We start from the raw sequence: 15,040 nt of genomic DNA, 5'->3' as shown, positions 1-15,040 counted from the left end.
GTACCTTCTTCAAATAAGCTACCTGTGTCAAACAAATTCTCCCCTTCTTCTTGTCTCTACCGATCTCCATTCCCAAAATACGTTTGGCCTCACCCAAGTCTTTCATCTCAAACTCATTTGAAAGCTGAACTTTCAACTCATCTATAGCCGACCTGGAAGTAGAGGCAACCAACATGTCATCTATATAAAGTAACAAATAGATGTACACACCTCCTTTCAACTTGCGAAAATATACACAAGGATCAAACTGGCTCCGAGTGTACGAATGACCAATCATAAAACCATCGAATCGCCTATACCACTGTCGAGGAGACTGCTTCAAACCGTATAGCGGTTTCTTCAACCATCAAATCGCCTATACCACTGTCGAGGAGACTGCTTCAAACCGTATAGCGATTTCTTCAGTTTGCAAACCAACTTATTTTTCCCTACAGCTCGGAATCCCAATGGCTGAGTCATATATATTTCTTCATCAAGATCACCATGAAGAAATGTCGTCTTCACATCTAACTGATCTAACTCCAAACCATATTGTGCCACCAAAGCTAGCAAAATCCTAATTGAAGAATACTTTACCACCGGAGAGAAAACCTCATTATAATCTATTCCTTCCTCCTGTGCATAGCCCTTCGCAACCAACCTAGCTTTGAACCTCAATGGAGTGCCCTCAATGCCCTCCTTCTTCGTGTATACCCACTTGCAACTAATTACCTTTCGCTCCTTTGGAAGCTCAATCAGCTCCCATGTATTGTTCTTATGAAAAGACTCTATCTCCTCCTACATAGCTACCTGCTACGAATCAGCCTCCGAACTCTGCTCGACCTCTCTGAATGTAGTAGGCACCATCTCATCGATACTCTCCACCAGAAGTGCATACGCAACTGTGTCGGCATACCGTGTTGGCATCCGTATGTCTCTTCTCTGTCTTCGAACCATAATAGAATCCTGAAACTGAGCCGTCGGTTCCTGATCCTGTACATCAGTACCCATATCCTCCGTATCACCGTCGTGCTCGCCTGGCGTCACCTCAATCGGTACTCTAATGAATACTACACCATCTGGACACTGTGGAGCTGCATCGATCTCCACCACCTGCGATATCTCTTTCGTCGGGTAGCTCTCCACCTGATGAGAGCTGGGAAGCTTCAAGATAGAAGCCTCATCAAACGTAACGTCTCTACTCAGCACAATCTTCCTATCAACTGGATCCCAAAGCTTATATCCCTTAATACCATGTTTGAATCCTACAAATATGACCTTCCTAGCTCGAGTTTCCAATTTATCTGTTCTCACATGATAAAATACAGGGTACCCGAATACCTTGAGCTGGTCATAGTCGTATGTTGGCTCTCCCGACCATATTTCCATAGGGGTCTTCCCCTCAATCGTAGATGAAGACAGCCTATTAATGAGGTGGCTCGTATATGTAAGTGCCTCAGCCCAAAAGATCTTCTCCAAACCACTTTGCGACAATAAGCATCGAACCTTCTTTAGTAAAGACCGATTAAGCCTCTCTCCCATCCTATTCTTCTACGGTGTATGACTAACAGTGAAGTGTTTCTCTATGTCCTCGTCTCGACATAGCTGCAGAAAGGGGTTTGAAGTATATTCACCACCATTGTCGGATCGCAACGTCTTGATCTTTCTCCCAGTCTGTAGTTTCAATCTCTTCTTCCACTCTACAAATATATCTAGGAATTCACTCTTCTTTGCCATGGTATACACCCAACATCGCCTAGAATACTCATCAACGAACGTGACGAACCAATGTCGACCACCAAGTGATGTAGTTTTGGTGGGACCCCAAACATCTGTGTGCATGTAGTCTAGGATGCCCCTCGTCCTATGAATGGTTGTCTCGAACTTCACTTTCGTCTTCTTGTCAAGAATACAGTGCTCACAAAATTCCACTTTTCCACTCTTGGCTCATTTCAATAGTCCCTGCTTGCACAACGCCTGTAGTGACTTCTCACCTGTGTGTCCCAACCTATAATGCCAAACCCTGCTCATGTCCGACTCTGAAATAGCCGAAGCAACCTGGCCAATCTCGGTGCCCCCTTCAGATAGTATAAGTTCCGACTGCGGACTCCTTTCATCACTACCAAGGATCCCTTAGTAACCTTTGTTACAGCGTCTTCAAAGGTCACCTTGAATCCCTTTGCCTCCAAAGCTTCAACTGAGATAAGATTCTTCTTCAGATGAGGAACGAATCTCACCTCCTGCAATTCACGGACTACTCCATCGTGCATCCTAATCCGTACGGTACCTATCCCACAAATACCACAGGATTGATCATTTCCTATGACTACAACTCCCCTATCGAGCTTCTCAAAAGATGCAAACCAATCTCGCCTAGGGGTCACATGATAGGTAGCACCGAAATCAAGCATCCAATCTGATGCATCCAAGTGGTTCACCTCCTGAGTAATCAATAGAGAAAAGCTCGAATCATCGAAATCATCGCCTTTCACAACGTTCACCTCATTGGCATTCGGGCCCATTTTCTTGCTATTCTCCTTCTCCTTGAGCTTCGGGCATTCTCTTCCAATGTCCCTGCTCCTTGCAGAATGCACATTGGTTCTTTACTAATTGGTGATGACCTATAGACTTTGACCTTCCTCTATTACCACCTTTCGGATATAGGCTTCTACCTCTCGTCGACAAGGCCTCTCCTGAAGTACTAGCTCGGAAAGTCTCCTTATCCTTCCTCCTCAAATCATAGTTCGTCAAAACGTTAGTTACTTCACTATAGCTGATAGAAGATCTCTCATTCAACAAAGTGAGCACAAAGGTGTCATACTCCTCATCCGGTAAGGAGCCCAATAAGATAATAGCCTTGTACTCATCCGAAATCTTCTCATCAACATTTGCCAAGTCCGACAACAACTTAGTATAGTTGTTCACATGCATCGCTAGTGAGGTACCTCTAGACATCTGAAATCTGAAGAGTCTTCGCAGCAAGTGCAACCTGTTCTCAACACTCTTCGTGAGATACTTGTTGTTGAGAATTTCCCACATCTTTATTGCAGACATCACCCCAATCATATCATATTTCAGTTCCTATTCCAAACAGGACCTGATCACCCCACACATGTTCCTATTCATCTTCTCCCATATCGCCTCATCATATTTAGGTGGCCTCTCATGGACCATGATGGTCTCTTCCAAATTCTAAGCATTGAGCGCATCCTGTACGTTACTCATCCACAAATCAAAGTTGATTTTGCCGTCATACTTCACCACACTAATCTTAGTGTTCTGAAAACCAACTTGTATTGTACTCGCCATCGACTTGCTGCTTTCACCTTCTTCTTCCATTGCAAACTAACTCCAAATTGTAGAGAAAGAACAAAATTGATAGAAATTAGGAACCATCCAACTAAACCCTAGATCGGATTCCAAATAGATCTCCTATCCACACGAGAAAAACAAAACCTCCAACGGCAACTCCTAATGCTATCTCCACCGAAGCCTAGAACTCCAGAACCAAGCTTCACAAGAATCTTCCTCCACCAAACTCCAAAACCCTAGATCTGAAATCTGGGCTCTGATACCAATTGTTGCGCGCAGTGGAAATTTTGGCAGCATTTCGGCAGCACAACAAGAGAGTCAGGTCGTAATAGGAAATCCTGTTTCACCAAGGAAACAAGAACCTTAAGCGAAATATCTCAACCAAGTGAGATATCAGCTCTTCCTCTCATCAGTTCTAGGACTGACCTGTCGAGGGAACCTAAAAGCTATTACAAATCACACAAATATCGAGACAACCAATTTACGTGGTTCGACAAATTGTCTACGTCCACGGGGCAAGGAGGGGGAGATCTACTATTAGAGGGAGAGAATATAACTAGGATTTACAATCACTCAATCTAAACCCTCACACAAACTCTCAAACCTCTCACACAATTATATCTCTCAAAATGATGCACAAAACCCTAAAAAGGACTACTCAAAATCTCCTAGTCGCTGCCTGCATTTTTCTCCTGCAACCGCAAAACCACCTTGCACGAACCCTCTGCCAAAGGAAAGAAATACAGCCGCACAAACCCTCCTTCGCACGAAGCCCTAAAATAAATGCAGGGATATTTATAGTCTGCTAAAGAAATAATCGGGTGGGCCTTCATCACGCGGAAACGAAACCGCGGAAAGAAAATTCCTTTGCCCAGCTCGTGGGCTCGTGGCCCCCACTCACATATGACATATGGTATAAGTTGCTATATTTCACTTTAACTTGCTACTTTTCTTTTCCAAGTGATTAAGGATATGGTGTAATAGGCCAAATTCTTAAAGCATTATGTTTAGGATTTTACCATCATAGCGGCACAGTGAACTGTAGTTAGGTTTTTTTTTCATATATGTCCTAAGCTTTAGCGTCATTTATTTTTAAATCCATCCACTCCTAAAAAGGATTTTTCCTTACAAACCCAAAGCTTTAACCCCCCTCCCCCCCAAATTTTTTAATCTGCCTACTTTAAAAATCACTCTTATAATAGCAGTTTACTTTAGATGAGTCGCTTTTTTTAATGTAAAACTTTGTTTTGTTGTGCCTTGTGAGTGGTTAGCTATATGATGTATTTTTAAACCAAATATTTAAAATATTTATCCTCATTTACTTTTTAAATTCACCCATTTCCTAAAAAGATCTTTTACATATATGCTCGAAGTCTTACCTTCATTTATATTTAAGCTTAATTACCATACTTTCAACTTCACTCTGGAATCCAAAATACTCATTAAAACCAATGTTAAACCCACTTTATATTTTCTATATTTTATTATGACTTCATATGTTTTGTTCTAAAGCATTAGGAATGTAATGTATTTTTTAACTAAATGCTTAGCCTATTTTTTGAACTTTATCATAATAGCGTGACACATAGAGAGACTGGATTAATTTTAGCCTGTAGACCTAAAATATTATCCATATTTAATTTTAAATTCACCCAACCTCTAATTTTTTTTATAAACTCAAGCTTTACGCCTATTTATTTTAAATCCACACACTTCCAAAATCACTCATATACGCTAAATATTCAATTGAGTTATTTTTAAATCCATTTTATATTTTACCAGCTCAATATATAGTGCAAATCATTATTTTTTGCTATTAATTGCTATATTTTTGTTCAGTTAAGACAACCGAATTGTTATTTTTCACAATCCCCCTCAATGGTATTACATGTCTCTTTGATCACTTAATAGTATTAAAAGTAAACCAAAAGTACACAGACCTATTTTTTTCACCATCGGACAAATTATATGCCAGTAAGACCATCTCCAGCAGGAGGTGAAATTTCACCTCCTTCTCTCCTGCCACATCACTTTATTTAATTCAATAATCTTCATTTCCCTATCAACTCTACAGCAGGAGATTTTTCAGAAAGTTTTTTACTTTATTTGGGACCCACCATAAACCACTTCACTTCAACATATACCTCACCATATTTATTCATTCTTTTTCCTATTTCATATATATTACTATTTTATTATTATTATTATTAATATAACTCATATATTTATAATTATAATTTATTAATAATTCAATAAATAATATATAATATTTAAATATATATTATTAATTTAATTTTCAATAATATTTTTATGTTAACATAAAATAACACACGATTTTATTAAGCATACGGAAAACCAAACACACCCAAATTATTGAAAACATTAAAGAAAACACACACTAAATTGGTAAATCTAATCGGAGGTTGTCCCAAACTTCTGCCAAATGTGCTCGATGAGATCCTTCTTCAGCTGAATATGTTGGGTCTTATCTCGTAGTTCCGCTCTAGTCTGATTATCTGCCTCAGATCGGTGTTGAACATGGACTTGAAACTCCGGCAACACGTCTGTTTGAACATTGAAAGAGGCGCTAGAGCTAGCATTGTTCGACGGTTCAAAGTCGATATTTTCCCAGTTTCGCGAATACGTATCTCGTTCATCCTCTACTATCATGTTATGTAAAATAATGCACGCCCTCATTATTTTTCCTAAGACATCAAGATCCCACATTCTAGCTGGTTGGCGGACAATAGCGAAGCGTGCTTGGAGTACCCCGAATGCGCGTTCCACGTCCTTCCTGCATGATTCCTGTTGTTTGGCAAAAAATTGATGTTTGTTGCCTTGGGGCATTTGAATTGACTGCACGAAGACAGGCCACTTAGGGTAGATTTCGTCGGCAAGATAGTATGCAAGATTGTACTCCCGCCCATTCACGGTGAAGTTTACCCGTGGAGCTTCACCCGACTCAATGTCGTCAAAAACCGGTGACCTATCTAGTACATTTATGTCATTCAAACTACCAGGAAGCCCTGAAAAAGCATGCCATATCCACAAATCATATGACGCAACTGCCTCGAGGATAACTGTTGTCGTCCCCTTGGTCCACTAGTAAACTACCCTTGCCAAGCCTTAGGACAATTTTTCCACTGCCAGTGCATGCAATCAATACTTCCAATCATCCCTGGGAATCCACGTTCCTGTCCAACTTGGAGCAACCTCTGCAAGTCTTCCACATTTGGTCGTCGTAAGTATTCATCTTGAAACAATGCTATTACCCCTTCGCAAAACTTGCGAGTACACTCGATAGCAGTGGATTCTCCTATCTTGACGTACTCATCACAAGCATCGGCTGCGACTCCATATGCGAGCATGCGTATGGCAGCCGTACACTTCTGGATAGGCGTTAACCCAAGCTTGCCCGCATTATTGCGCCGTTGTGTGAAGTAATCGTCGTAATTTGATATAGAGTCCACAATTCGTAGAAAGAGAGGCCTTTTCATTCGATACCTGCGTCGGAACTGGGCGTCAGTGTAAGTGCATGACTCGGCAAAGTAGTCGGCCATGAGTCTCTCATGCGCTGCATGATGATCTCTATGTATGGATTTCCTCTTACGTGGTTGTTCGCTTCTCCTTTGCAATTCTTCAAGAAGTTCTCGCTGCCTATCAAGTATTTTTTCTTCTATTTCCCATTGTTGTTGGAACTCTTCTAGACTAAACTCATTTAGGAAAGGATCCATTGGATGCTATGATTTTTGAAATGTTGATAGGTATACTTATGATGTGCATCTGATCAGTTTATATAATGAAGGGTAGTTGTTCAAATAATTGAATTCACATGCAATTGCAGAGACATGTGTCATAGGGCATGCATGTGCAGAGAGTTGTCAATTCATATTTTGTATTATTATGCAGGTGTAGTCATTTCATCCTTTGTATTTTTTGCAGTGAAAGGTCAATTCAACATTTGTTTGTTTTTGCAGTGAGTAGTAATTGTATCTTTTGTACTATTATGCAGTGAGAAGTCATTATCAATCGGCTTTATTGAAACATAAACAACAATTTTATTCAAACATAAACAACACTTTTATTAATACATTCAACAAACATAGGCACCCACACAACTCCAAAATTAAACAAACGGCACACAAAAACATCAGAAAGAAAACACACAATCATAACTTCTTGAGAAGGTCTTATTTTCCAAACAGGTTCTTCCTCAACATATTATAAGCTTCTTCATCTTCATCGTCACGATCTGGTTTGTTTTTCAAGAATAACCACATCTCCATATTCTTGGAATGAGCCAGGTTATTCATAGCTGAAGCAGTACTTGATCTTTTCTCTTCAAATTTTTCATGAGCACTGACTAGCTTAGATAACTCCTCCTCAATTGCCCCTTTTGATTTCCTTGACACAGATGTTTTACTAGAGGAACCTCTAGCTTTCTTCTTTGCCACGTCTCTACCCTCTGGACGTACAAGGGTAGGAGTTGATGATTCAACATCCTCACCACTACTCTTTCTTTTAGAGCCACTACTACCGGATGCATTTCCTCCTGTCATATATTTGGGTTGATTACGAACCACCTTCCACTCATCCACCAAATTAAACGTCGTACCTATTTTCTCAAAGTACAACTCTCTTGCCTTGGATATGTAGTTTTCATCGGACCAACCGCTACGCTTCTCCCTACATGCAGTACTGTAGCAGCCAATGAAACTGGATATCTTTCTGTTGATGTCTTTGAAATGACTATGGCACCGAGACACAATCCTCTCCTTTCCACTTTTGGCGTTCTCATTCACGTACTGTGTAATTTTACCCCAGAAAGTTTCACCCTTTTGGTTGTTCCCCAACTCACTATCATTACTAACGTGAAAATAACCAGTTAGTAAAAGTATGTTGTCTTCGGTGGTCCAAGTTTCATAACTTGATCTCTTTGCTGATTGTTGGGTTGGAGGGAGAAAACTGTGAGGAGTATCCCCACCAACATTTCCCAAAGACATTTGGGTGGAAAATTCTGGGATATCTGTAGATCCGCTACTAAACCGGGGTGTCGCTGGCTCACTCGACTCCGTGTTAGGACAATTCATATGGGAGGGAACATAGCTGCTTCCCGGAACTGGAGGATAACCGTAAGGGAGATAAGGATATTGCATGCCGAAATTTGGTTGCATCATGTACGGCATTTGAAAATTGGGCTGCATCCCCGTATTTTGAGTATTTTCGGGGCGTTGTATATTTGGATGTTGTGGTTGAGGGAGGGTATTTTGAGGTTGGTTAGGAAAGTTGTAGTTGTAGGAAAAATTAGGATAGTTTTGTGAAGGATCCATGAAGAAACTAGCTTCAAATTGTAGAAAGAAGAAGAATAGGGTGTAGAAACTCAGATTTTTTTTTGTGTCCAAATGACACAAAGTTAGTCTCTATTTATAGAGTTTGAAAAATGAAAATTAATGGTATAAAAATTATAAATTAATTCATTGTATTTATCTCAAAAAATATCAAATAAAAATAAGGAGGAAAAAAATAAAGCTTGCCCAATAGAAATTCGCCATGTGTCTGCTTGCATCAAGGCGCGCGCGTGGGCTTGTCAAATTCATCCGGGGTGAAATTTTCACCTTCTCTCCGATCTCATTTATTTCACCCCACAAAAAATCCCCAGCTGCCTTCAAATACCCCACAAAAAATCTCCTGCTGCATATGGTCTAAGTAACATGTGACCTGATGTGATGTAATAATCTTTAGTGTATAAGAAGGCTGAAGTCAGGGAAATGGCTATTTTCAGATGACGTCCAAGGATTTTAGATGAGAAAGCAAATATTTAAGCAAGAGAAATCAACTAATCCTAAAATAGCAAACACCAATTTGGTAATTTAACTCATTTTTGTTCCAATTGTTAAATATGATATATTTTTAAATTAAACATTTAAATTATTTTTTATTGTCTCTATAGTAATGCTGCTGCATCAGGCGGAGCAATTTTGCTTATATGTACTAAAAACAATTGGGACTAGTATTGTAGTCATAAACTATTTAGAACTACACTACACCCCATTAATCATAAGTTTTTTTTTAATTTTATTAACTTTAACCCTAAAGTTTCCCTCCATTCACTTTTAAGCCCATCTACACTCAAAGCTGTGATTCTTTCCTAAACCTAAAGTTCAACCCCATTTATTTTCAAACTCACTAGCTTCTAAACTTTTACTACAGTTTGTCACCTATAAACTTAAAGTTTTATCCATATTTATTTTAAAACCAACACATTTCCAAAATAACTCTTACACCCAAAATAATGTTGGAGAATCGCGCCATTGTGAATTGTAGATGAGTTCTTTTTTCCTACAAACAAAAGTCTTAATGTCATTTATTTTTGTTCATCCTCACTTGTCTAAAGGTATTTTTTATGAACTCAAAATATTCCATTGTATTGTTCATAACTACAGTAAACCTCTATTAACCCAAAAGGATTTTCCCCCAAGTTTTTACTCTAAGCCTAAAGTTGCCATCCATTCAAATTTAAACCCACACATACTCAAAGTTGTGATTCTTTGCTATAAGCCCAAAGTTCTACCCAATTTGTTATCAAACCCACCCACTCCCAAACTTTTACTATGATTTTTCATTTGTAAATCCAAAGTTTTACCTTCATTTATTTAAAATACAAAGCGATGTTATTTTTGCCTTTTTTTTACATCAATATCATGACATTGTGAATTGTAGATGAGTTTTTTAGTCTATAAACTAATATTTTAGCCTAATTATTTTCTTAACCCACTCACTTTACTAAAGCTATTTTCTTCTATGAACCAATAATAATCCATTGAATTAATTTTAACCTAATTTGTATTTAGTAGTTTGATATGCAGTGTGAGTTGTTATATTTTACTGTTGCTTTTTTAATTACTAGTAATTATTTTTTAATGTTGGTGGTGTATTTTTCATGTAAATGTTTACAATGTTATTTTTTGTCCGTATTTTATTGTCACTTGCTATATGAGTATAGTGCATTTTTAACTAAATGTGTAAACCATTACTTTTTTTGCTTCTAACGTCACGGTACCGCAAGTAGTAGATTAGTTTCATGCCTATACACCCAAACTTTCATCTTAATTTATTTTCAAGATGTTTAAGATGGCTCACTTACGAAAAGGGTTTATGTCTATGAACCCAAAGTCTTATCCTCTATTTAGTTTTATACCCATCCACTTTCAAATTATAGCCAGACAAAAAAAAAAAAAAAAAAACTCCACCGAATTAATTTTAAATCCATGAGTTAATTCAACAGTTTGGTATATAGTACAAGCTGCTATATTGTTTGTTTGTCCTTGGGGGTTAATACACAGTGCAGTTTAAAACTGAATTCCTTAAACTGCTATTTTCTGAATTTTTTACACTTTTAAAATCACTGTTAGAACCAAAATACCTCCAAATTATTTTGAAACCCACTTTACCTTCAAATCGACCCACTTCTAAAAAGTGCTTTTTGTATGCAAACCCAACATTTGACAACCATTTATTACTGTTCAATGCCTACACTTTCAAAATCAATATTGGACCCAAAAAACTCCATCGAATTATTTTCAAATCCACTTTATAAGCAGTTTGACATACGATGTAAGTAATTGGACTTTGTTTATAATATTGCTAATTTCGTTCTAAATGTTTAGATGTACAATATATTTTTAAAACAAATACTTTGTTGCTATTTTTTCAAACTGTTTTCACACTAATATCATGGCAGCGCGCGGATTAATTATGCTTATTTATCTATACGGTTCATAGCATCAGCATCTTACTTCAAGCTAGATTTATTTATTTAATATTAAATTGTGCACATTGACAAAATAGTAGTCGCTTGTAAGATATGTCAAAGGCCACTTTCGTTCCATTAAAACCCTGTCTTCTGTTTTCAGCCCAACACCGAAGATATTATTGAGAAAGCAATAGATACTGACAATTAAACGGGTGCAACTTCGGGTGTCGATCCGTCACCTTAAAATAAAATGACGATTTCTCCAACGTAGGGAGCAGACAGCTCGTCACGTGTGGGGTAGGTGAGTCCTCTCCGAGATCTCATCTGACGGCTCACATTCATCATCCACCCACGTGTAAAATTAAATAATAAGAAAAAGAATCGTTTTGCATTATACCCCGTAATCTACCGTATTTGCAAATTTGTTCTTCAAAACCTTAGTATTTAGTATTTTTGCTTCTGAACATTGCTTTTTTAATTTATAACGAAGCCACCGGGAATCGAACCCAAAATCGTGGCGCCTATATTGAAACCACACAACCATTCAGATCACCGGTGGAGCTCAAACACTGGTTTCTTTCTGTACCTCAATTCTCATTATCACCCAACTTATTAATTTCGTTACTTTGGTACTACTGTTTAAAAGTAACCCTCTTTTTTATTTGTGTGAGTTACATTGGTAGAACTCTGAAATGCCCTCGTATTCTTTAATAAGAAAAACCCTCACGGTTTAAAAAAAAACGGAATATCCTCGCATCGAAAAAAAACCAATGGAAGTAACCTCAAGCTTTGAAAAAAAAAAAAAACACCAACAAAATATCATTTTAGTGATTGTTTGGCTATGGTACTCCCTGAGAGTTCATGTCATGCATACATCACACGCGCTCAAATACTAGTTAGATAGAGAAAAAAGAAAGAAGGTAGAGGAGGATAAATGAGGGGAGAGTAAATCAGCGTCTCCCCTCCCTCATTCTCCTTCTTCATATCTCCGTCTAATTACACACTAATTTAATTAATTAGCATGATTAGAAATACATAGCAGTAGCAGGAAAAAAACAAATGCGGGAGATTTTGGAGAGTAAGCTAGCAAATATTCTGATCTTCACGAGTACAATTAGCAAACACTGTAGATTTTGGGGCTGTATACGCTGGAGACCTAATAAAAACCTCAGCCGTCCGATCAAAACTAAAGGTTCCATCTAGCTCCGATTATTCCGTTTAAATCCGTTTCAAGTGAGTGGCCCGAACTGTAAATATATCCCAAAGCAATGTCTGAAAGTAATTCACTCAATGTATAAATAACGGGTTCCTCCTTCGGGAGCCGCACTCTCTCAAGCGCGAAAGCCTCAGGACCTTTTGTATCGGAGATCATTTCGCTTTTCTTTTTTCCTTCGAGGAAAAATAAAAAGCAGTTGAGAGGCGAAGAGAGATCGAGGTCCTGAGATCAGATCTAGGGTTTGTGATCTGAGAGAGAGGGAGGGAGATGGAGACTAAGGCTAAAGATGTTGGGATTCTCGCCATGGATATCTACTTCCCCCCTACTTGCGTTTATTTAATTTTTTCTTGAATTTTTTTTTTGTTTTTTATTTTGATTTTGTTGGGGTTTTCGAGAGTTCACGTCAAGATTTTGTAGAATCCATAAAAGAGCGAAATTAGGGGCCCATGGGCCAGTGGTCACGCTGCTGGCATTGGATGCGTTTTGGTTAATATTTTTATTTAATTTTTGGTATTGGTTTTATTTTTTTATCTGAATAATGAGAAAAAGATTAGTTCTTTGTTAGCGGCATTTGTAAGTGAATTCCTCTTTTTGCAGGAAACTTCCAAGTGTTGTTTTTTTTTAACTTGTTATTTTTGTAATTTCTTGTTTTGAGAAAGTTTTGATAATTTGTTAATTTGGTCGCAGGAGGAGCTCGAAGCTCATGATGGGGTGAGCAAGGGAAAGTATACGATTGGGCTGGGCCAAGATTGCATGGCCTTTTGCACAGAATTGGAAGATGTTATCTCAATGAGGTTTTTATTTGAATCATTATACATTCTGGACATTTGTCTGTTTCCTTATTGCCTACGCTGTAGATTGCCATTTTTTATTTGGGATTGCTTGTTTATTTGAGGGTTTCTTGTGCAGTTTGACTGTTGTTTCGTCACTCCTCGAGAAGTATCAGATCGACCCGAAACAGATTGGGAGATTGGAAGTTGGTACGGAAACGGTGATCGATAAGAGCAAGTCTATTAAGACTTGGCTGATGCAAATCTTTGAGGTATATTGCAAAATGGGAAAATGTGGAAAGCAGTTTCTTTGCTTGTTGGTCTGTATATGAAGAAACTTACGAAATTTAAACATCCAACAAAAATATGATATCATATGTGACATACCTACAACTGCTTAAATAATTGGGAATGCTGTTTGTGATATGACAAGATGAAGTTGAAGCTACAAATTTCTCTTTAACAGTAAGATGCAAAATTAGGTATAGCTCAATTTGACATGCTTTTATTTTTGCGCGTAGTTCAAAGAGTAATAGGAAAAAGAGAGACAGAGGTGTTGTATACAAAATGAAACATCATGCTACAGATCAGATATATAAGACTTAGCTAATGAAGGCAAAGAGGACTAGAGTTGATCGAAAAAACTTGGATGGAAACAGTTAAAAAGATACGGTAATAATTAACTTAATAAAGGAGATGACCCACAATTGAAATGCATATATTTGAGATAATAGCTTTGTTATTTTTTTTGTTAAATGGTACATCGGGATAATAATTAGAATCTCATTTAATCTGGACAGTATCAGCGTGCAACAATTTTGCCAATCTCTCTCTTTGATACGGTAAACAAGCATTAAGTGGGTCTAATTTTTTTGGCTTGTATTTCTGATTTCCTTGTTCTCTATGAGCTTCTTTTTGGTTATGCACATGCTTCTAAATTAAATCGTACTGAATTTTTTTGGGTTGCTGCTTCTTCTAAGTTATATAATTTGACCCTTACTTCCTTCTCATTAATGAAATGCAAAATAAGAGATTGGATGACTATTATTTTAACTTTTGACAAATTATATGGTTTAACCATTAATCCCTCCTTATATCCTTTTGTTTTGCATAATATTCTAAAGTTAAAAAAGAAAAAAAAAAGAAAAAAAAAGAAAATGTTAGCTCACTAAATAAGCGTGTGAATTGTTTTTATTTTAAAATTTAAAATTTAAAATTAAGGAGGGATACATGCCATCTTTTTAAGATGCTAGACTAATAGTAAACTACAGATCTCTTTTTAAATGGGATTTAAATCAAAAAAATTTCTTATCTACCCTTTTATGGAGTTCAATATGTTCTTTAAACTTTTTTGCGCTCACAGAATAGCAAATCTATATTTGTTATTTATGATGCATTTCAATTGATTCTCTTGTCTATTTAGGATTTCAATGGCATCTTAATTTTGATAGCCAAGATATGTTGTCAACATAGTAACTGCTAACCAATTCTTCAATAGATATACAGTCTTCACATATAACCACTAATCTACGATCTCTATAAAAATTGAAATATAGGTAAATCTCACTAAACACTCGATAAGCTTGGGCGTTTGGCACTATATCCCCAATACCTTCGGAACTCTATTTGAACCCCCAAAAATTTTTGGCAGAAAAATTCAAAATTAACATCATTAGTTCATCTGTTGTTCGACCAAAATACCTCCTCCGTCCGCAATAAAGTTTGGCAGAAAACACTCAATAAGTTTTTAGTTTTATGACTTAACCCTTAATAACTTTGGTAGAAAACCCCAATAACCTCTGTTTATAATTTTTAGGGTTTTATATGTAAGTTTGGATTTTTAGGAGATTATTTGTACATTTGGAACTTAAAAAGGGGTTGTTTAAAATTTTACAGTTTTTGCGGAGAGCTATTTGTAATATTCAAAAATTTTGGGTGGTTAGTACTTTTCAAACTTTTAGGGTTTGCTTGAAATGTTTATATTTCTTAAAGGGCTTTTTGCATTTTATA

General features: G+C 37.3%; 3 protein-coding genes across 3 annotated transcripts in view; 1 reads left to right on the top strand and 2 right to left on the bottom strand.

Annotated features, from left to right (window-relative positions):
• LOC109838069 lies at positions 5,625-7,103 on the bottom strand. Its single transcript, XM_020406532.1, is given in 2 exon segments — positions 5,625-6,389; positions 6,392-7,103. Coding segments are annotated over 2 exon segments (1,320 nt in total). The 5' UTR covers positions 7,026-7,103; the 3' UTR covers positions 5,625-5,703.
• On the bottom strand, positions 7,283-8,495 carry LOC109839243 (glutathione S-transferase T2-like). The gene has a single exon (XM_020407671.1). The coding sequence runs from the start codon at positions 8,493-8,495 to the stop codon at positions 7,482-7,484; it is 1,014 nt and encodes a 337-aa protein (XP_020263260.1). The 3' UTR covers positions 7,283-7,481.
• Positions 12,363-15,040, top strand: part of LOC109838068 (hydroxymethylglutaryl-CoA synthase-like) — a 9,929-nt gene continuing 7,251 nt past the window's right edge. Inside the window, exons 1-3 of the mRNA XM_020406531.1 lie at positions 12,363-12,595; positions 12,944-13,054; positions 13,170-13,302. Coding sequence (XP_020262120.1) covers positions 13,014-13,054; positions 13,170-13,302 — 174 coding nt within the window. The 5' untranslated portion in view covers positions 12,363-12,595; positions 12,944-13,013. The remainder of the gene's footprint in view (positions 12,596-12,943; positions 13,055-13,169; positions 13,303-15,040) is intronic.

Source organism: Asparagus officinalis, chromosome 4 (genome assembly GCF_001876935.1).
Source record: "Asparagus officinalis chromosome 4, Aspof.V1, whole genome shotgun sequence".
In the NCBI taxonomy this organism is placed as follows: Eukaryota; Viridiplantae; Streptophyta; class Magnoliopsida; order Asparagales; family Asparagaceae; genus Asparagus; species Asparagus officinalis.
Note: the sequence above shows the minus strand (reverse complement) of the source record. Positions and strands in the feature narration are given on the sequence as shown.